The sequence below is a fragment of the Pleurodeles waltl genome, chromosome 12 (genome assembly GCF_031143425.1).
Source record: "Pleurodeles waltl isolate 20211129_DDA chromosome 12, aPleWal1.hap1.20221129, whole genome shotgun sequence".
NCBI classification, from domain to species: domain Eukaryota; kingdom Metazoa; phylum Chordata; class Amphibia; order Caudata; family Salamandridae; genus Pleurodeles; species Pleurodeles waltl.
The window spans coordinates 640,987,873-641,011,953 of NC_090451.1; the positions used below are offsets into that span (position 1 = coordinate 640,987,873).

The window sequence follows — 24,081 nt, forward strand, 5'->3', positions numbered from 1 at the left end:
TTTTCTAGTACGAGTGTGAAGTTAAGAATTCATGTAGAAGGGGAGCCTCTGCGGGGAGGAGGGTGGGTCGCATGTGAATTTATGAAAGATACCAATACTGGAGAACCACAGTTACAAGTAAGTAACTAATTTTGTTATCCAGTATTGGATCTTTCATAGATTCACATGCTTGAATCAGAGTAGCGAGCAGTAACATTGATTAAGTAGACATGTAGCAGTACCCTTATAATCCGAACAAACATCAGAATAACAATAGGAATAAGTACCTCCAGTTAGTGTTCAATGGCAACGTAAAAATGTTCTTCTGAAAATAACAATCAGACATAATAAGCATAGATCCCTGCATTACAACAAATGTTTAGCATGCTACGATAATCAAGCACTACCATAAGCATTAAAAATAGAAAACATGTAACCTTGATTAGAATAAGAAACCGTTGCTCACCTACCCTGTTTGCGGAGGTGGGATGATCCAAGAGGCTCACCTTAACAAAATAAATGCCTCAACACTGCTTGTCCCACCACTGTGTCCATGTTATTCGTCTCCTTGAGACAGTAGTGTTTCGTGAAGACGACCATGTGGCCGCTCTACTAATATGCTGCAGGGGCACCCCTGCGAAGAGGGCAGCCGATGTGGCTACAGCCCTTGTTGTGTGGGCTCTTACCCTGCTGTGGAGAGGCTTACCAGCCTGAATATGACAGAATTGGATCACCAGGCCTACCCACCTGGCTACAGTCTGTTTGGATACGGAAGGCCCTTCCTTGCATCTCCAAAGGCCACAAACAACTGGTCTGATTTGCGTATGCTCTGAGTCTTCTGTAGGTAAAACTTCAGACACCTTTTCACATCCAAGGAATGTAATGCCCTTTCTGCCACTGTCTGCCGAGTTAGGAAAAAAGGTTTTCAAGATAACCGGTTCATTCAAATGGAAAGTTGAGGGCACTTTCAGAATGTAATTAGGATTCGTTCTCAGAATTACGCAAGTAGTGGTGAACTGAAGAAAAGGCTCCTTGACGGTGAATACCTGTATGTCACTCACTCTCTTAGTGGAAGTAAGAGCCAGCAATAACGCCCTATTCCATGAAATTAACTTTAACTCCGCTCTATGGATGGGCTCAAAAGGGGGTTTCATGAGCTGCCCCAGGACCACCTTTAGGGACCACAACGGTGGAGGCTTGCGCACCGGTGGAAAAGCACGAAACAGGCCTTTCAGGAACTGCTTCACAATTCTGGTAGAATATAATGAAACCGTATTCTGAGACCTGCAGTATCTCGAAATTGCCGCCACATGCACGCGGATGGAAGAATATGAGAGTCCAGACTTTGCTAGGTGTAAGAAATACGGTAGTATCTGTTCTGGAAGACAGGAGATTGGATGGATCCCTTCAGCTGCGCACCACAGACAAAAATGCTTCCATTTCAACCTGTAGGTCCTATTGGTAATATCCGCTCTAACTCTGGCTAGAATCTCCCTACATTCCGAAGAGATGTTTACGGTGGCGTACTCATGGAACTCAGGAGCCAGGCCGATAAGTGGAGAGATGACGGATCCGGATGCCGGACTTGGCCCCGGTGCATTGTCAACAGGGATGGCTTCCGTTTGAGTAGCACATGTGGCTGTTCCGAGAGCATGAGGAACTCCGTGAACCACACCTGTCTGGGCCACCTCGGTGCTATTAATAGGAGGCGACAACCCTCCGCCTTCATCTTGCTGATGACTCTCGGTATCAGTGGGATCGGAGGAAAAGCGTAGGCATAAACACCGGACCATCTCATCGAAAACGCATTCCCCCACGATCCTCTCTGGGGAATCCAGCTTGCATAGTAAGGGCATTTCTTGTTCTCGAACGTGGCAAACAGATCGATGTTTGGTCTGCCCCATAACTTGAAGAGTTGGTCGAGAATCTCCTGGTCTAGTTCCCACTCGTGGTAGGGGATAATTGTCCTGCTCAGGGTATCTGCCAACACGTTGGTGTGTCCTGGCACGTGCTCCGCCTTCAGAGAAACGTTGTGCGCTATGGCCCATTTCCAGATGTTCTGAGCCTGCTGCGAGAGCTGTAGAGACCTTGTGCCACACTGCTTGTTCAGATAAAACATGCTTGTGGTATTGTCTGTCCTGATTAAGACATTCGAGCCCTGAAGCCTTGGCAAGAAAGCCTTTAGAGCAAAATCTATTGCTTTGAGCTCCAGCTGATTTATGTGGAGCTGACTGTCCTTTGGAGTCCAGGATCCACTGATTCGAAGATCTTGAAGGTGGGCACCCCAACCTTCGAGGGAGGCATCCGTCGTCATGATATAGCGAGGTACCTGATGAAGAAACGTGAGACCGCTGGACAAATTTGCAGGTGTCTCCCACCAAGCCATGGCTGTTCACATTTCCGATGTGACGAGAATTTTGTCCTCGAAAGAGCCCTGAACCTGGCACCATTGGACATCCAATTGCTCTTTCAGGGGCCGCATATACAGTCTGCAGTCTGGACCCAGCGGAATGCATCACGAGATCATTCCCAGCAATGACTTGTAAGTGCGAACTGAAACGCACTTTTTTGCCGAGAGGTTGCGGGCCAACCTGCTCAGCTTTAGTTTCCTTTCCTGCGACGGGTACGACTTGCTTTGGACAGTGTCTAGTACTGCTCCTAAGAAGTTCAATGCCTGTGTGGGGCGAAGATGTGACTTCTGGTAATTGACAGTAAGCCCCAGATCGTCGAACAACTGGAGGCAGAGAGAGATGTGACGCACCACCTGGCTTTTCGAGGGTGCTTTGATGAGCCAGTCGTCAAGATAGGGAAACACCTGCATGCCCGACTGGCGAAGATGAGCTGCCACTGGAGCCAGCATCTTCGTAAAAATTCTGGGGGCTGATTTCAAACTGAAAGGAAGGACCCGAAATTGTAGATGCATACCAGCCTCCTTGAACCTGATGAATTTCCGATGGTTGCAGTGTATTGGAATATGAAAATACGCATCCTGGAGGTCTAAGGATGCCATATGATCTCCGGTACACAGGAGGCACAAGATGTCCTGCAGTGTTACCATTCGAAACAATTGTTTCTTCAGAAACTTGTTTAGTGACCTTAAGTCCAGGATGGGGCGCCAGTCTCCTGAAGGTTTCTTGACCAGAAAGAAGCTTGAATAGAACCCCTTGTTCCTGTGAGGAACAGGGACCAGCTCTATTGCGCCCTTGCGTAGCATCACCTGTTCTTCCTTGAGGAGTTGGGTTAATCATGGAGGGCCCGACGGCGGCACGCCCGGTGGCTTTTGTATGAACTCCAGAGTATGTCCTCTGGTCACTACATCTAACACCCATCTGTCTGATGTTATGGTCTTTCAACGAAGGAAGTAAAAAGTGATGCGACCCCCGATCCTGGAGCCCCTGTTAGGGTAGGAAGCTGCTATGGCTAGCTGGTCATTGTTTCCTGCCGGTATCTCTTCCCCGTGGCGCCGGACTTCCCTTCGTTGAGTATCTATATGCAGCGGTAGGTAGCAATCGATAATGCTGCTGATGTTAGCTGTATTGCTGTCTGGGTCCTGTCGTAGAGGACTGATACTGGGGTCTGTACTGTTGAAAGCCCCCTAGAAAGGAATCATTTCCTCTACCCCTTGCCCCACGAAAGGGCTGCTTCCGGTACTGCAAGGTACCAAGCAATCTCGCCGTGTCAGTATCCGTTTTGATGGACTGTAGCATGTCGTCCCAAATAGACTTTCCCCATCATACGCCATATCCAGAATGCGGCTGTAGACTTGAGCCACCCCTGCCTACGCAAGACCGCTGCTCCTGCGAGCTGTCAGAATCCTGTTAAGGAAATGTCTACTGTGCAGTCAATGATTTCCGCTGTGATCCGCTCATCCTCCTGCAGCGCCTTCTTTGCTTCCACTTTGACATCCTCAGGTAAGAGATCTACATAAGCTGACATGTCCGCCCACAACTGGCGATCGTACCTCCCTAATATGGCCAAGGAGTTGGCCGCCTTTACTGTGATCGCCGACACCGAGGAAAACTTCTTACCAATATTGTCCAATCTCCTCCCATCCTTGTCTGGAGGTGCTGTGATAGGTGCCGAAGGGTTTTTTGATTGACGCTGCGCAGCCTGGGATATTACGGAATCCGGCTTTGGTTGTGATATTAAGCAGGCTGGAGTGTTGTTAGGGGCCTTGTACTTCTTTTCCAGCTTTGGCATCTGGGAAGGCACTGTAGCTGGATTTTTCATTGCCTTCAAGCCTTCCTGACTTAGGAAATCCACTATCGGGATCTCTCCTACTGATCTCCTGGACGGTTCTTTGAAATCATATAAGAAATATTCTGTTTCCTGAGAAATAATAGGCAAGTCGAATCTCTTGGCCGCCCTTTCCATAAATTGTGAAAACCCCGATGTCCTCAGGGGGTGAATCAACTGGTCCTGCCGGCAGAGGTGACGGTGTGGGAATGAAGTAGTCATCCCACTCACTAGGAGCTGCCTTCGAAATCTCTCCTTCTTCCCTCTCGTCATCCGTCGAGATATGGTCATCTTGTGGCTGTGGAACCAATGGGATGCTTCTATGTGGGGTTCCCGGGAGACTGGTAATAGGGGTTTGCATAGGTGTCCGCTGACTGTAAGGTCTAGATGGAGTTACAGGCGTTGACGGTGGAAAACGCCAACAGTAGTCTTTTAGCATACCCTGGAGATCTGTCACCAGAGACCTAGGCATGGGAAAAGAAGGTTCTTGTTCCCTCGTTGGGTATGAAGAGTCCCGTTGATATATAGTTGAGGAATAATAGAGCTGCTGCTGCCCTTCCTCCTCCTCATCCAAGTCCTGGCATTTTATATGCAGCTGAGATGGACTACTGGCTGCACCGAACATTCTGTCATCCTGGGAATAAATGTCCTCATCATCATCCAGGAGATGCTGCGGGGGATATGGCAAGACTTTGCTTAGAGACGTATGTCTTGGAAGAATTGGTGATGTTCTTTCTCCCGTGGTGATAAAGGAAAGAGGGAGGAATCTTGCCGAATCGTGCTGTACTCCGAAATCCCCAGAGGGGGGCATGATGGTCGACAATTGGGCAGACAAAATTTCCATCCTTGCCGTTGACAGTTCAGTGTTCATCGTCGACAGTCCCCTCGTCGACGGTTCTCTCGTCGACTGTGGTGCCGTAGACTGTTCTCTCGTCAACGGTGGTGCTGTCGACGGTTCTCTTGTCGACGGTGGTGTCGTCGACCGGTCTCTCGCCGACAGATCCCTCGTCGGCGGTTGTCTCGTCGGCGGCGCCTTCTTTATCCTCGTGGACAGGTGCTTCGTCAACGATAGTGCCGTCGTCGACGGGTGGACCACTGCTGCTTCCGCTGTCGACGATGTCTTCGTCGACGATGCCTTCTTGAAGATTTTAGCAGTGATAATCATCGTCGATGAAAGCGACGGTGATGTTATTATCATTGGAGACACCGCCGTAGTAAACGTCAACGTCATTGTCATGACCGTCGTCGACTGACATTTTTTGGAAGCATCAGAGGAAGGTCTTACTGGATCCCTCGTTGGCGACAGGGACAGAGAGGCACTTTTTGTGGGTGCCCTTTTTTCCCCACTGGCGTCGTAGGCTCTGAACGAACATTTTTTAAGAGTTTTGCCTGGGTCTCTGATCCGGAAGTAGCAGGCTCCTGGTGCCCCTGCTTCTCCATAGATTTATACTTTGTCTTTTTAACCACTTTCTTCGGTGGTTCCTCAGGTAGTCTTCCCTTCTCTCCAGGTCGTTTGAGGGAGCGAGATGATGTTTCACTCTCATCTGAAGATGGATTTTCCATGGCCTTCTGTCTCTGCAGCCACACCAGAAGCCTACCCTCACGGTCCTTGAGGGTTTTCTGACTAAAAATGCAACAGATTTTACAGTCTCTCACCTTGTGGTCAGGATGCAGGCAGTAGATACACTTTTTGTGGGGGTCATCAACGTGAAGTCTCTTCTTCCCACAGCTGCCACAATCCCTAAACAGACCCTTCCTAGTCTGCTGAGACATATTGAGATGGTAAAAGTGAAATTTTCTGAGAGAAAAATTCCTGTCAGAAAGGTATACTGAGCAGAGCTCAGGGAGACTCCCTTCACACAACGTGCGGTAGAAAATCTGAGGGAAAGAGCCTCTGTTGGAAGTGTTCTAGAGGGTATGGACGCCTGATTGGCTGAGGTTCAACTTTGGGTCTTTTTTGCAAAACGACATGGATAGACTATAAAAGAACCTAGGGGGGCCCTTGGGGCCTAGTGTGTAAAGTGTACTGCTATGTGTATTTGAGGTTACCGTGAGGCTCCCACCTCGACAACGGGATGATTCAAGCATGTGAATCTATGAAAGATCCAATACTGGAGAACCATGTTTCCATATCAATTCTAACCATAATTCACTCTCCCTTCCTGTAGGAAAGATCGAGACAGTTAAAGAAGACTACGCTACAAATCAAAAATGTCAGACTACTTTACCTCTACCCAAATCTAAGTAGGCACTGTATTGAGAAGGGACCTATGCTTGTGGGTCCCTTGTACTGGATCTACCACATATTTCTTGGGGCTTCTACGAGCCACTATTGAGTGCTTTGCAGTTCATAGCTATCTACAACATTGTTCCATTGGGCCACTGCCACATAGCTAGTATCATTTAAATCACCTTTAGTGCTATAGGGACATATATAAGAAAATGTTATAGGACATCAGGTTTAGCAGTTATCCATGGTTGTCTCACCACCAAAATGCTCCAACATTCACTTCTTACCTGCAGGCTGCCTCTTGGACAATACTCTGTCAGGATACAGATGTTTGGGGGATCGGTGCAGGCCCCAACAAAGCGCGTTAGGTGCTCGTTCTGTACATCACGCATCTGAAAAGAGGCAAGATTTAGACTGAGGAAGGCTTTCACAATGTCCACTGAAAGCAGAGGAAGGCTCTGTGGAAAACTGGAGAATGAGAGGCAGGCCAGTGCCTCTGAAATAGCGGAAGGATTGAGACAGAGACAGTCATTTGTCAGCCAATGTGATGTAATGTGGATTTGTAGAACGCTGCTTGTCAACTGTGAGGTTATGTGGCAGTGTACAGGTGACAGTAGGTGTGCGAAGAGGTTGGGCCTTAGTCCACACAGTCTCAAGACAAAGATATGACTTGAATAACATTTTTATTGCTCGACTGGCCCTTCAGAGACAAGTGGCCAGAGAATAACTGATTCTGACCCAGCCCCAGGGCTTTTTCTGGCTTCTCACAGACTCTGGCACTGCTCTACAGACCTTTCAGAGGGAGAACTGGTCTGTCCAGCTTCTGTCTTCAACTTCACTCTGAGGTGCTATTCTTATTTAATCTGCCATTTACTCATTTTTGATATGTTAATTTGTATCTCAGAAATACAATTATCTACTCAAAACTGACACTGGTAGAGCAAGGTAAAGGGATGTGTGAACTGATGTGTCACATCCCTAACAAAGGTTTGAGTTTTTTTTTAAAGAGTGTAAGACATTGGACATGGGTACGATTGTAGAAGAGGGTGGTTAGTTCATGAAATGATCATGCATGGATCTGGACACCTTTTTCGGTATGGTGTTATACAAGATTATTCTACTTCACTAAAAGTTTATTTATAATATAGTTACTTTTAGGGGCTTTCAGCCAGCCCTCTTCATCCATTGGCATGTTATTGTTGCAGTCACATTTTTTTCACCCACCACAGCATACAGCATGAATCAGTGAGTCAGCCAATTTCAGCCACTGGCTACCTTCAGTGTAAGTGACAGCATTCTGCCCTTCAACTATGACCACAGACACGCACAAAGTAGTTCCCTTAAGTGCAACAGTCTACAAAGGTATTGTATGCTTTTAAGGCACAAAAATATTGTTTGCTTTTAGCCAATTTATTTTTTAGATTGACAAGGACCCAATAGCTTTCTAAAAAAATAATATTTTGCAAATAACATGACGTAATATACCAAGCCATAACAAAGCCAAAATATTGGCTTTGCCACGCTTGTTTCCTTTGGCATAGGCAATGCCCTTAGCTCACCTTCACTGCAGTAGGCTGTCACCCCAGCCAGTACTGCGACCTGGTGAGCGTGTGACTGAATTTAGTAGAAGCACATGGCAATGAACCCTACTCCTCTATACCCTGGTAAGTGGGACAAGGCAGAATTCTGGATTTAATTGTGAAAAATAAGTATATTTGTGTTATGGTAAATTGACTATTTGTACGGTGTTTGTTATACCCTTAGACAGTAGAACAATGTCTACCTAAGGCCTCTTCCTGGCAGGTGGGTAGGATGAAACAATAATGAGAGAAATAATGGCTTGGCAAGAAGAAATCGTGGCAAACTGTCTGATTGACAACAGGGCACGCAGAAGAAAGTCTGTGGGAAGTACGTACCCATACCCAGCTCTGACCCGGTAATATTTCTAACTGAAGCTTAACAGACACCTTTATCTGTCAGCTCGAGGTTGAAAAGGGAGGCAGAGAAGGTATAGCGGAAGCTACTCATTTCCCAGAAGCACAAGCACTACGTGGAAGATCTGGGCTTTATAGGTCTGGAAACGAGCCTTTCATCCTTGTGTCACATAATGTAAGGCCTGGACTACTGAAGTTTCAGAACACATGATCCCATCCTAGGTCACATAGCTGGCTACTCTGGTGATGCCAAGGTATGTACTTTGCCAGGATAAGTTTTAAGTTGTTAAAGGGAAGTGGTGGGGAAGAGAAGGAAGAAGAGTGAAGGCAAAGGTAAAGAATGTGCATGAGAACCTGGTTCAAGATTCGAGCACCAAGTTCTGTGACACAAGTTTTATGGCTCATAATAGTCACCGCTACCTTTGATGCGAGCATCACGGATTGCTAAGTAAATACTATGAGCCCTATTGAGAAAGATACATCTACATGTGTTAATTTACTACAAGAAATATTAACCATAACACGTTTGTGTAACCAAACTACTTTTGGCTACTGTAGGAAGTTGGCTCTGTATATACTATTTCAAAGTAAGAAATGGTGTGCACAGAGTCCAAGGGTTCCCCTTAGAGGTACGATAGTGGCAAAAAGAGATAATTCTAATGCTCTATTTTGTGGTAGTGTGGTTGAGCAATAGGCTTACCAGAGGGTAGTGTTAAGCATTTGTTGTACACACGAAGGCAATAAATGAGGAACACACACTCAAAGACTTACTCCAGGCCAATAGGTTTTTATATTGAAAAATATATTTTCTTAGTTTATTTTAAGAACCACAGGTTCAAGATTTACAAGTAATACTTTAAATGTAAGGTACTTCACTTAGATACTTTAGGAACTTTGAATAAAAGCAATATCATATACAGTCTTTGTAAAAATGTCAATAAGCTATTTTCAAAGTGGACACAGTGCAAAAACAACAGTCCTGGGGGAGGTAAGTAAAGGTTGGGTTTGAAGGTAAGTAAAACACTTACAAGTCTCAAAGTTGGGGCATAGGTAGCCCACAGTTGGGGGTTCAAGGCAACCCCAAAGTTACCACACCAGCAGCTCAGGGCCGCTAAGGTGCAGAGGTCAAAGAGGTGCCCAAAACATATAGGCTTCAATGGAGAACAGGGGTGCCCCGGTTCCAGTCTGCCAGCAGGTAAGTACCTGCGTCCTCAGGGGGTTTTGTAGGGCACCGGTGGGGAGGGGCGGGACACAAGAAGGCACAGAAAGTACACCCTCAGTGGCACAGGGGCGGCTCCTTGGGGCAGCCACCACCTGGGCTAGGCAGAGGGTCACCTGGGGGTCGCTCCTGCACTGGAGTTTGGTTCCTTCAGGTCCTGGGGGCTGCGGGTGCAGTGTTGGTTCCAGGCGTCGGGTCCCTTGTTACAGGCAGTCGCGGTCAGGGGGAGCCTCTGAATTCTCTCTGCAGGCGTCGCTGTGCGGGCTCAGGGGGGTCGTCTCTGGTTACTCACGGGCTGGCAGTCGCCGGGGAGTCCTCCCTGAGGTGTTGGTTTTCTGCAGCTCGAGCCAGGGGCGTCGGGTGCAGAGTGGGAAGTCTCACGCTTCCGGCGGGAAACTTGAAGTCTTTAAAGTTGCTTCTTTGTTGCAAAGAAGTTGCAGGTTTTTGAACAGAGCCGCTGTTCACAGGAGTTTCTTGGTCCTTGGGTGCAGGCAGTCCTCTGAGGCTTCAGAGGTCGATGGTCCCTGTTGGATGCGTCGCTGTTGCAGTTTTCTTCGAAGTTGGGAGACAGGCCGGTAGGGATGGGGCCAAAGCAGTTGTCATCTCAGTCTTCTCTGCAGGGCTTCAGGTCAGCAGTCCTTCTTCTTGTTAAGGTTGCAGGAATCTAGTTTCCTAGGTTCTGGGGTGCCCCTAGATACTGAATTTAGGGGTGTGTTTAGGTCTGTGAGGGCAGTAGCCAATGGCTACTGTCCTTGAGGGTGGCTACACCCTCTTTGTGCCACCTCCCTGTGGGGAGGGGGGCACATCCCTAATCGTATTGGGGGAATCCTCCAAACTCAAGATGGAGGATTTCTCAAGGCAGGGGTCACCTCAGCTCAGAACACCTTAGGGGCTGTCCTGACTGGTGGGTGACTCCTCCTTGTTTTTCTCATTATCTCCTCCAGCCTTGCCGCCAAAAGTGGGGGCAGTGGCCGGAGGGGCGGGCATTTCCGCCAGGTGTTAGAGTTCCTGCAGGGGGAGTGAGAAACACCTCCACCCAGTACAGGCTTTGTTCCTGGCCACAGAGTGACAAAGACACTCTCCCCATGTGGCCAGCAACATGTCTGGTGTGTGGCAGGGTGGCAGAAACTGGTCAGCCTACACTGGAAGTCGGGTATATTTTCAGGGGGCATCTATAAAATGCCCTCTGGATGTATTTTACAATAAATTGTACACTAGCATCAGTGTGCATTTATTGTGCTGAGAAGTTTGATCCCAAACTTACCAGTTTTCAGTGTAGCCATTATGGTACTGTGGAGTTCATGTCTGACAAACTACCAGACCATATACTCTTATGGCTACCCTGCACTTACAATGTCTAAGGTTTTGCTTAGACACTGTAGGGGCATAGTGCTCATGTACATATGCCTTCACCTGTGGTATAGTGCACCCTGCCTTAGGGCTGTAAGGCCTGCTAGAGGGGTGACTTACCTATGCCACAGGCAGTGTGAGGTTGGCATGGCTCTCTGAGGGGAGTGCCATGTTGACTTAGTAATTTTCTCCCCACCAGCACACACAAGCTGAGAGGCAGTGTGCATGTGCTGAGTGAGGGGTCCCTAGGGTGGCATAAGACATGCTGCAGCCCTTAGAGACCTTCCCTGGCATCAGGGCCCTTGGTACCAGGGGTACCAGTTACAAGGGACTTACCTGGGTGCCATGGTTGTGCCAATTGTGGAGACAAAAGTACAGTTTAGGGAAAGAACACCGGTGCTGGGGCCGGATTAGCAGGGTCCCAGCACACTTTCAAATCCTAACTTAGCATCAGCAAAGGCAAAAAGTCAGGGGGTAACCATGCCATGGAGGCATTTCCTTACAGCTACTCACCACTAGTGATTGTAAATTTTCTCAAAAGGGTAGACTTACATGTCCTCACCGCGTGTAATATGGATCGTAAAGATCCTACTAGTAGTGATTTTATTACTGTATTTACTGTTCCACCCACATGGCAGAGACTCCACATCTGGGGGCTTAGACCTCCCTATAGTAAAGTATCGGAAATTTTTTAAAAGTTTAATAAACATTTAAAAATCGAATAAATATTTTTACGTTAGATATTAATGTTAATTTTATATATTTGATTTAAAGGTAGAATAACTCAAATTTACAGCATGAAAACTTAATTTTAAATCAAAATTATTCAGAATATAATCATTTAAAAAATATATTTTTCTGAAGCTGAAATAAATAAAATAAATCCCAACTAAAGTAAAAAAATAATAGATGTATATAATCTATTATATTTATTAGAAGTGATGCATAGAATTTAAATTAATGTAATTATTTTAAATAAAACATACTGTTATATTTATTTTAGAATTAAAAGTATGTAGTTAAAATGTTTAAAGATAAAATAAGGAATTTGTTTCATTTATAGATTTCTTGCCATCAAATCCATTCATTTATATTTTGTAATTAATAGTTCATATATTTTAATTTAACATTTGTTCCTAAAGGGTTTTTTCCAAGTTCCTACCTCCATTACTTTTTATAGAAGGGTGCTGCGGTACCATTGGTTGGCCAAGGTGCAGGACTTACTCCAGCTCTGAGATGGAGTACGTTTACAACTGTTTTTGGTCTTTTTGGCTGTAGTGGCTATACAGGTGCAGTCTGTGAATAGCAATGGGCTTATTCTTTTGTAGGTGTGTGCATGTTCCTCCATAAACCCCTTCCTTAGCCAAGCCTTACTCTCCCCTTAACCCTTCCCCTTTAGTAGTACGTATTCCCCATTTTCCAGTCACCCCACTCCTACCGCATTTACTAGAACGGATGTGTACCTATGGGGCGAGCTCTTCAGTTGGGCGGGTATATCCCAAAAGAAACAAATCCTAATCTAAGAAACATATAGAAATAGATCCTAGGCTCTGAAAATTGCTATGATAGACGTATGCATACACACGTTGTTAACAATAATATTTTCCTCGAACAGCATGCAAAAGAATTAAGTACATAAACACTTTGTGATTTTTTCTTATAAAAACATACTATTATGGTATTTGCTTCAACATGTTGAAAATATGTAATATGGTCTTGTTAAAGCACAATAATGAGTACACAAAAGAAAGTCATATAGGGAGTGTTTCAAACAGAACATTTATGTGGTTGAAATTTCAAGTGTGACTAGTTAAATGGAGCCAGGCCACTCCAACTTGCAAAATAGGAAGCTGGAAGAATACAAAGTGAAAGCTCTCACTTCTAATCGTCAAATCGTGTTATTTCGTCATAGAGTTTTTCTATGGCTGAGCTTTTAAAGGTACTACTGTAGCAGTTTGTAAATAAGATTTTTGTGTCTACTGCAGGATATTCACCATAGGTCCAGGCATACTGAGCTCAATGCAGATTTTCGACCTGAAAACTGAGTAAATAAATTGCATTTAGATTATCTTAACATTTATTGTATCTGACTATCATACCCCCCTAGACCTACTCTTAACACCCCTCACAATTCTTCAAAGATGCAAGATGACAGGCACATTTGTGTTTGCAGAGGAAAGGTGCAAATTAAATCTTGTGTAATATTGTTTTGTGGATTAAAGCAATTGAACAAGCAGCCTATCTTTATAGCCCCGATTATACGGAGTCCTGTGCTGCACTTGGATTAAATCTTTAGTACAGCTCCATGGAAAAATATTGTGGCCAGTGATCAGTCCCCACTATGTCCAGTTCATAAGCGAGATACATTTTCAAAAATTCACCCAACCCAACATAAATCTGTAATCTATTATTTATGTGGATGAACCAAAGTGCTGGCGTAAGGGCAGGTTAACGCTATTCTGTTTGCAATTCAAAAGCCTAAGCAACAAGAATGTGACTATGCTTATCAATTTGTTTACATTTAAAGATAGGACTGGAAATGCCCAACAGGTTCAGAATTCATAGTAATACCGCAAACGCTAACAATAAATTTACTGGGGCAAATGCAACTCAGTTGCAAAATAAGCTCGAACTCTTTAGCAAACAGCTCATGCACCAAATTGCCCAGTGAATTACAACTGCTGATTATATAAGGGATAAAGTATCTCCTACAGTAAGTCAAAAGGTTTCTTGCAAGTCATCGAATAGTTATGTAACTAGTCAGAGGAGAAAGCCTGGAGGCTGAATTCCTTTATAAATGTATACAGAACTCCAATGTGATTTGAAATATTTTTTTTAAGTGTGTTGTAGGGACTTCTACGGCAGTTTTTTACAGCACATGGTTGCATTGGATCATCCTTACCTACAACCTTCTTTTACATCCTTGATCTCTTTCTCCTTCAAATTAAAGAGAACCTTAGGTTGCAGACATCTAGTATAAATCACTGAACCTCTACTGTGAAATAAAAATATTTAGGGACCCCTCACTCAGCACATGCACACTGCCATTGCAAATTGTGTGTGTTGGTGGGGAGAAAAAGGCAACATCGACATGGCATCCCCCTCAGGATGCCATGCACACAACATATTGCCTGTGGCATAGGTAAGTCACCCTCTAGCAGGCCTTACAGCTCTAAGGGAGGGTGCACTGTACCACAAGTGAGGGCATAGCTGCATGAGCAATATGCCCCTACAGTGTCTAAGTCTATTCTTAGACATTGTAAGTACAGTGTGGAAGGTCCCTAAGGGCTGCAGCATGTGTTGTGCCACCCTAAGGGACTCCTCACCTAACACAGGCACACTGCCATTGCAGATTGTGTGTGTTGGTGGGGAGAAAAAGGCAAAGTCGACATGGCATCCCTGTGGCATAGGTATGTCACCCCTCTAACAGGCCTTACAGCCCTAAGGCAGGGTGCACTATACCACAGGTGGGGGCATACCTGCATGAGCAATATGCCCCTACAGTGTCTAAGTCCATTCTTAGACATTGTAAGTACAGTGTGGCCATATTAAGTATATGGTCTGGGAGTTTGTCAAAAAGAACTCCACAGTTCCATAATGGCTACATTGAACACTGGGAAGTTTGGTATCAAACTTCTCAGAATAATAAACCCACACAGATGCCAGTGGTGGATTTATTAAAAAAATGCACACAGAGGGCATCTTAGAGATGCCCCCTGTATTTTACCCAATCCTTCAGTGCAGGACTTACTGGTCTGTGCCAGCCTGCCACTGAGACAAGTTTCTGACCCCACGGGGTGAGAGTCTTTGTGGTTTCTGGGGCCAGAAACAAAGCCTGCACTGGGTGGAGGTGCTTCACACCTCCCCCTGCAGGAACTGTAACACCTAGCAGTGTGCCTCAAAGGCTCAGGCTTCATGCTACAGTGTCCTAGGACACTCCAGCTAGTGAAGATACCTGCCCCCCGGACACAGCCCCCACTTCTGGCGGCAAGTCCGGAGGAGATAATGAGAAAAACAAGGAGGAGTCACCCTCCAGCCAGGATATCCCCTAAGGTGTCCTGAGCCGAGGTGACCCCTGCCTTAGGAAATCCTCCATCTTGTTTTGGAGGATTCCCCCAATAGGATTAGTGATGTGCCCTCCCTCCCCACAGGGAGGACGCACAAAGAGGGTGTAGCCACCCTCAAGGACAGTAGCCACTGGCTACCGCCTCCCAGACCTAAAATACACCCCTAAATTGAGTATTTAGGGGCGCCCTGAACCCAGGAAACCAGATTCCTGCAACCTGAAGAAAGAAGAAGGAATGCTAACCTGAAAGCCCCGCAGAGACGACAGAGACAACAACTAACTTGGCCCTAGCCCTACCGGCCTGTCTCCAGACTCAGAGAACCTGCACAGCGATCCATCCAGCGGGACCAGCAACCTCTGAGGACCCAGAGGAATGACCTGCACCTAAAGGACCAAGGAACTCCTGAGGACAGTGGCTCTGTCCAAAACTGCAACAAAGAAACCATTTTCAAAGAAGACTCCAGCCTCACTCCGGAAGCGCGAGTCTTCACACTGTGCACCTGACACCCCCAGCTCGTGTCCAGAAGAACCAGCACCGCAGAGAGGACCCCCAGGCAACTCCAACAACGTGGACACCCTGAGTCGACCTCCCTGCACCCCCAAAATGATGCCTGCAGAGAGGATCCAGAGGCTCTCCATGACTGCAACTGCCCGGTAACAAAGGAACCCGACGCCTGTAAGAAGCACTGCACCCGCAGCCCCCAGGACCAAGAGGAACAAACCACCTGTGCAGGAGTGACCAGCAGGCGGCCCTCATCCTAGCCCAGTCGGTGGCTGGCCCGATAAGCCCCCCTGTGGCCTGCCTGCATCGCCAGAGTGACCCCCGGGTCCCTCCACTGATTTCAACACAAAACCTGACGCCTTGTTCACACACTGCACCCGGCCGGCCCTGTGCCTGTTTGGGACCCCCCCAGTGCTCTACAAAACCCTCCCTGGTCTGCTCCCCGAGGACGCAGGTACTTACGTGCTAGCCGACTGGAACCGGAGCCCCTCTGTTCTCCATAGGCAGCTATGTTATTTGGGCCCTACTTTGACCTCTGCACCTGACCGGCCCTGTGTTGCTGGTGCTGGGTGTTTGGGGTTGACTTGGACCCCCAACAGTGGGCTGTCTATGCCCAGGAGACTGAACTTGTAAGTACTTTACTTACCTGAGAAACTAACCAATACTTACCTCCCCCAGGAACTGTTGATTTCTGCAATGTGTCCACTTTTAAAATAGCTTATTGCCATTGTTGCCAAAACTGTGTACATTACTGTTTTAATTCAAAGTTCCATACTTACCTGTGTCAAGTACAATTTATGTACTTACCTATATTCTGAATCTTGTGGTTCTAAAATAAATTAAGAAAATAATATTTTTCTATATAAAAACCTATTGGCCTGGAGTTAAGTCTTTGAGTGTGTGTTCTCATTTATTGCCTGTGTGTGTACAACAAATGCTTAACACTACCCGCTGATAAGCCTACTGCTCGACCGCACTACCACAAAATAGAGCATTAGTATTATCTATTATTGCCACTATCAACCTCTAAGGGGAACTCTCACTTTGAGATAGTATATACACAGCCAACTTCCTACATTGGTGGATCAGCGGTGGGGTCTAAGACTTTGCATTTGCTGGACTACTCAGCCAATACCTGATCACAAGACAAAATTCCGAAAATTGTCATTAGAAACTGATTTTTGCAATTTGACTATTTTTCAAACTTTTTTAAAGTCCTGTTAGGACCTTTTGTAAGTCCCTGTTAGCATTTCTTTTGAAGTTTAAAATTTTGTAAAAGTTAGGATCTAAGTTCTAGAAGTCGTAATCCCAACTTTTAGAGTCATAATGAGTCAAACAAATGAGATGGTGGTGGAACCCAATCTCACCCTTTACCTGCATCTAGGGATGTTAGAGTTAAGGTCTCTCTGTAAAATAAAACAGATAAAAACTGGGTCCAACGCTACCAAGGCAAAGCTCCAGGAGCTCTTGGCAGAGTTCACAAGGGGCCACCCCTCTGATATAGAGGATCCTCCTTCAGATTGGAAAATTAGTCAACAGGAGGATTAACTCCCCCCTCCTGTCCTAAATAGGGAGGACAGGGTTCCTAGACCCCTGTCCCTAGACCCCTGTCCCCACAAATCATAGTCAGAGAGCCTGGTTCTTCTACAGTGGAGACCAGTACCTCTGTAAGCATTGAGGGTAGCCTCAATGAAGAGGACATCCTTTTAGCAAGGATGTGCAAGAGATTAGCTTCGGAGGAGCAGCTCCTAGCCATAGAAAGGGAAAGAAGAGAAATGGGTTTAACTCCCATCAATGGTGGCAGCAACTTAAATAGGGTCAGAGAGAATACTGACATCCTAAAAATCCCAAAGGGATTGTAACTAAATATGAAGAAGGTGGTGACATCACCAAATGGTTCACAGCTATTGAGAGGGCTTGTGCAACCAGAAAAGTAAGCAGATCTCACTGGGGAGCTCTCCTTTGGGAAATGTTCACTGGAAAGTGTAAGGAGAGACTCCTCACACTCCCTGGTAAAGATGCAGAATCCAATGACCTCATGAATGCTACCCTGATTGAGGGCTCTGGATTCTCAACTGAGCAGTACAGGATTAGGTTCAGGGGTGCTTGCAAATCCTCGAGCCAGATCTGGGTTGATTTTGTAGACTACTCAGTAAAAACACTGGATGGTTGGGTAACTGGAAATGAAGTGCATGACTATGATGGGCTTTATAATTTGTTTATGAAAGAACACATTTTAAGTAACTGCTTCAATGAAAAGTTGCATCAATATCTGGTAGACCTAGGTCCAATTTCTCCCCAAGATTTGGGAAAGAAGGCAGACCACTGAGTCAAGACTAGGGTAACCAAAACCTCCACTGGTGGTGACCAAAAGAAAGGGGTTACAAAGTGGGTGACACTAGAAATAAAGAAAGAGAATCCTCTGTAGGCCCTAAGAAATCACTCCAGGTGGGTGGGCCCCAAGACACAACCCAAAACAAAGGTGGGTACCAGGGTAAGAACTGGGATGCCACTGAGGCATTGTGCCACAACTATAGATAGACAGGGTACCACACGAAGGACACTTGTCCCAAAAACAAACCCCCTAACAAAATCCCAGGAGTGACCAGTGTAGCCATTGGGGATGTCTCCTCAGATGAGGAGGTCCTCATAGCTTTCAACTGGAGAAAGGGCCCAACAGGTGAGGTGGAGATTCCAGAGGGAAGTAGACACTTCCACCACCTACTGGTAAAGGGAATCCCAGCCACTGCCTTGAGAGACACTTGTGCCAGTTACACTATTGTGCATGACAGGCTGGTGCTCCTAAACCAGTACATCTCAGGTGAGACTGCCAGACTAAGGATCAGCCCAAACAAGGTCACTGATAGGCCTGTGGCTTTAGTGCCCCTAGAAGTGGGTGGGACTTTTAAATGGAGAAGGGTGATAGTCAGTACAGACCTCCCCCTTGATTGTCTCCTTGGAAATGACCACCCACAGGGTTTGAAAGGTGGCATTATGCACTAGGTTTATGCAGATACAGTACAATATCATACACATGACATACCTTTTCCCACAGGGCCTCCACTCCATCTATCCCTCTGGGGAGAAATGCTGTCCTAAGTGCCATGCAGAGGTAGCAGACTAGATACATATGGTATGGCATGGTTCAGGAGCAGTGGACTTCTGGAGGATTATTTTGGTACAGCTCAAGAGGGCAACAGGCTGGGACATTCCACAAACAATAAACAAATGTCTGCTGGGGCTCCTCCTGGAGAACCAAAAAATGAAACTCAGTAAGCACTATGCACTATTGGATTTCACAGTATTGAAGAGATGTGTTGAAATTCATTGGATCAGCCCACATCCCCCAAAGAGAGAAGCCTGGCAAAAGGACCTGGTGGAGTGGCAGGGGCAGAGGAGGCACATTTGAGGAGAACAAGGAAGGATGAGAATTCAGGTTATCCTAATGGCATGGGCTGCAGTGACACAGGTGCTACTACAACATATAATTCTGAGCCAAGAGGGCATGGATTTGGAGTCAGCAGGGAGGGGGTAAGGCTATGAGGGATGAACGTGCGACTGGGACTCTCAATACATAGCACTCGAATAATGAGGGCATCACACCTGTAATGTATGCACTACTTGAGACAGAACTGGTTGTGGCATGTTGAACTCTCCATGGAAGCTCAGGGTTGGGGCAGGGAGGGGGATGATGCATAGCGGATAGTTTGGTTTCCTACTTGTTGAGACATGGAGATGTCCATGATACGTGGAGGTTTAAATTTTGACCAACGCAAGGGGTTGACCTTTTAACTGATTTGAAGGATGGACACCTGTCACTGTTTAAACAAATGCCAATAAAAACAATATTTTTAAAAAAGAGGAAGAAATGAACCATGGGTAGAATCTGAAAGAGACAGAGAAGCCTATAAGGTTGAATCAAAACGGACGGAGATGATCCAGTTGAAACTAAACGAGGTAGGTGTGTACATGGGGCTAACTCCAAAAAAGACAGTTGTTGCTTTTTTCCGTGTGAGGACGTGGCCTAAAGGTAAGGGCATGGCTGCCCCTTTTTGAGTGGGATCATGCTAATTTTCATTTGAGTGGTCCTCAAAAATAGTAGAGTGCAGCTCAGCGTATACCTGTCCAACTGCTTACAAAGTAAAGTTGCAACTATTGCCATGACAACTTGAGGAGTTAGTCAGGACAGAGTATCCACTCACCATCAAAGGAAGCCTTGCAAGAATCCTGCAGACAAGGTGTTAAGGGAACTGGCCATGGAGGGTCCTGTAGGCATGCAACAATAGCAGATCCATCAAGTCTCGCATAGACAACGTTGAGAGCAGGCATATTGAAATGCTAATGGGCAGCAGCAGTGAAAGCAGGTCTATCTGAGAACTTGCAGACAAAAGAAGGGAGAGCAGATCTAGCATGGACCTCTAAGGAAGACAGGCACAGGAGGATCCCCCAACCAGGGACAGCAGGGTCCTGTTGACATCCAGGTAGAACAGTTCTATTGAAGATTTTTCGAACATAGCCAGGGAGAACAGGTTAAATGAGGATCTTGCTGACAAACTCAGGGACAGCAGAGCTAGTGAGTTTCACTCTAACACAGCTAAGGAGAGATGTCATGGCGAGGCAGCCTGCTGAGAGTTCTGTAGGCACAGCCAGTGAGAGTAGGATACTGAGGGTCCTGCAGAGACAGCCAGAGAGAGAAGGCTACCGAGGTCCTACATACAGTGAGAGCAGGATACCAACTATCCTGCAGGCAGAGCTAGGGACAGCAGGCCACTGAGTGTCTTTCAAACACAGCCTTGCAGAGCTGGCTACCAAGCATCCTGCCGACACAGTGAGGGAAAGCAGGATACTAAGTTCCTACAGACAGCCAGTGAGAGCAGGATACAGAGAGTCCCACAGACACAACCAGGAAGAGCAGGCTACCGAAGTTTCACAGACACAGCCAGGGAGAGCAGGGTATCAAGGTCCTACAGTCAGTGAGAGAAGGATACCGAGGGTCCCGCAAACACAGCCAGGGAGAGCATGCTACTGAGATTCTACAGACTGAGCCATGGGCAGCAGGCTATCAAGGGTTCCCCAGACACAGCCATTGAGAGCAGAATACTGAGGTCCTACAGACTGAGCCATGGACAGCAGGCTACTGAGGGTCCCCCAGACACAGCCAGTGACGGCAGTCTATCAAGGTCCTACAGCCAGCGACAGCAGGCTACTGCAGTCCTAGAGACAGGAAGAGCAGGAAATGGGGTCCAACAGACAGCCAGTGAGAGCAGGATACCAGGGGTTCCACAGCCATGAAGAGCAGGCTACTGAGGTTCTAGAGACAGCCAGTGAGAGCAGGATACAGAGGGTCCGACAGACACAGCCAGTGAGAGCAGGTTATCAGGATACCAAAGGTCCTACAGACACAGCTATTGACAGCAGGCGAAGACTCTACTTGCAACATTGTTTCCACGGTTCCTTCCAGCTTCTGCAAACATTTCCCCAGCTGCGAGTCCTCCGAGGGGGGTAGATCTTCAGTCTGCACGAGAAGGAAAAGGGAATCTCCCTTGGAGTAAAGGAGTCACTCCCCTGCATCCGCAGGCACCAACTGCAACGACGACTAGCTGCGTGAATCTCATCTCCTCTCCTCCCGAGCTGTGTGGCTCCTGCATCACGGGTGTTGGCCTGGAAAGGTCCCCTTGGTTCTCTCTGCCAGCTGTCCAACTTTGGTGAAGGTAAGCCCTTGCCTTCCCACGCAGGACCGAAACCCTGTGCACTGTGTCTCTTGCAGCTACCAAGACTTGTCGGCATCTCCTCCAAGGGATTCTCCAGGCTCCATGTAGCCCCAGCCCTCAGCACTCTTCCCTTTGACGCACAGCTCTCTATGTGCTTCTCCTGAGGCATGGGACCCTTCTTCACCCTCTGTGACTCCTGGGTCCTCTTCCAGTGGGTCTCCTGTGGGGGCTGCCTTTTCTTCTGTGCAGTCCCTGCATCACTGACGGTCCCCTGAGACAGCCCCCCCCCCCCCTTTCCTCTTGTGGGATGAGTCCTCCTGGACCTTGCTGGTCCCTGGCAGCTCTACTTTTCTTCTACTACAACTCTTGCCGTTGCCAAGGCTTGTTGGTGGCTTTACCACACCACAGACAGACTGCAATCTTCCATCTGGCATGGGGCGTCAACTGCATCCTCCAGGAACTCTTCACCGAACCCAGGGTGCTGACCGTTTTCGCCCTACCTTCAACCAACTCCTGTAACAAAAGATGGGTGGGTAGTGGCTCCTGCCACCACCGGACACTCCTGCGACTTCTGGACTTGGTCCCCTTCTTTTTCAGGTCTTCCTCTTCAGGAATCCACCACTGGTTTCTTGCAGTCTTGTCTGGGTGTTGTATTATCTTCTTGTTAGCCCTTTTGGTGGTTTGGGGAAAATCCAGTACCTTACTCCTTTCTTCCTGGTCACTGGGAGGCACTGTGGTACTTACCTTTGGGGTTTCCTAATTCCCGCAGCTCCCCTCTACACATTCCACTTACCTAGGTGAGGGACCTGCATTCGTATTTCATTTTTTTAATATATGGTTTGGGCTCCCCCTAGGGTCACCATTGTCTATTGCTATTTGCACTGCTTTCCACTGCTTTGTATGCCTATTTCTGTTTACTAGTGTACATATCTAGTATGTTAGTCACCTCCTACTGGGGGGTTGTGTCTCTAGTACTTTTTCTTGATTGTGTCACTAAAATAAAGTACCTTTATTTTAGTAACACTGTGTGGTTCTTTCATGTATGTGTGTGAGTGCTGTGTGACTACAGTGGTATTGCATGAGCTTTGCATGTCTCCTAGATAAGCCTTGGCTACTTATCCACAGCTACCTTTAGAGATCCTTGGTTCTAGACACTGCCTGCACTGCGCTACACTAATAGGGGATACCTGGACCTGGTATAAGGTGTAAGTAGCTTGGTTACCCACTACACACCAGGCCAGCTTCCTACAAGGGGTACCGAGGGTTCCATAGACAGAGCCAGTGAAAGCAGTATACTGAGGGTCCCGCAGACACAATCGGTGAGAGCAAGATATCTGGGGTTCCACAAATACAGCGATGGAGAGGGTACTACTGAGGTGCTGCATACAGTCAGGGAGAGCAGGTTATGGAGGTCCTTGAGAGAGCCAGGGTGAGTAGGATACCGAGCGTCCCGCAGACACGGTCAAGGAGAGCAGACTAACAAGGTCCTATAAATCCAGTGACGGCAGGATACAAAGGGTCCCGCAGGCAGAGTCAGAGAGCAGGCTACCGGTGATATTGAATACAGACAGAGAAGGCTTCACCCCGCATGATGCACATCTTGGCTGGGGGCCCGGCCTTCACACACTGACCCCTTCAACGGAACGTTCACTGCCTTGGCTATGTGCTGGAGGATTGATGCCGGCTCCCCCCGCAGGGTGACCGGAAGTGGCCCAGAGTGAGGACCAGGCCAGCTGCCAGCTATTCCACTTAGGATGCTGTCATTTGGTAAACTACGAGTCAGCATGTGTGCATGTGACAGAGCGTGGCCGTTCGTGAGACACGTGTCGCCCACTCCGCCACTGAAATTGTTGTGGCTCACACCCGAGTGTAGATAACCCTGCTTCGGGGCGCCTCGTGTATACAGATTTTGCCTGTCACCGTCCAGTGCTCAAGTCAAGCCACGTTCGTGAGCATGTCTGGGTGCTTTGGGATGGGAAAGGCCCCTTTTGCCGGATCTTGAACAAGCAATAGCAGGTAAAGTCTGCAGAGAACGGGGAAGATAAAAAGGTACAGTGCAGGGGAAAATCACGCCCTACCCGACTGCAATCACTTAAGAGGCCACCAGAGCATTACCCACCACTCAGGTCTCAGGAGGGTAATAGGTTTTCACTTGTATATCGAGAGCTCGCACAGGGGATCAGCTCTAGCTAGTACCGACTGCTTCCTGCTTATGGTAATGATTGTGTCACATTAAGGCCCCCTGGAATGTATGTACAGGACTGCCTTGTGTGCGGGAAGTAAAGCATGTTTGATTCCAAGAAGGAGGACCGGCCGAGCGAATCATTTTTAATCTATGTGTTTCTAGGGTGACCACTTGACATGGACGCAAATACTGTAACATTTCAGGACAAATGTCATGAATCGGGACAAAAATCAGGACAAAGTTCGGTTTTAGAGACACTTTCGACGAGGTCAATCAAATATATAAAAGTTGGTAAACAGATGACCAAGACTGGGACAGGTCAAATAGGCATTATGTTGTTTGGCGTGTATAATAAATAGCAGTACCGAGCTAACATTCTCATGTAACTGGGCTTATTCAAAGAATAAAAAACGAAACACAAAGCAAAATGAGACAGCCGGCATAAGGGGCAGTTGCAACTAGATTAAGCCGACTTACCACTAACAGTGGTACCTGAAGAAAAATAAATCAACCACTTCTCCGACTAGTTTATAGAACACTTTCAAAAAGTACAAAATCATTTCGCATGCTTGTACTTAAATACAACTCTGGGAAAGTAAGCTAATTCTGCATTAGACAAGCAATGAACTGGTTTTCCACTCAGTCCTCCAAAGGATTCCTTAACCTTCA

At 47.0% G+C, this 24,081-nt stretch overlaps 1 protein-coding gene across 1 annotated transcript in view; it reads right to left on the minus strand.

Moving 5' to 3' along the window:
- Positions 1 to 24,081, minus strand: part of NPR1 (natriuretic peptide receptor 1) — an 806,130-nt gene that overhangs the window by 188,129 nt on the left and 593,920 nt on the right. Inside the window, exon 11 of the mRNA XM_069218195.1 lies at positions 6,733 to 6,837. Coding sequence (XP_069074296.1) covers positions 6,733 to 6,837 — 105 coding nt within the window. The remainder of the gene's footprint in view (positions 1 to 6,732; positions 6,838 to 24,081) is intronic.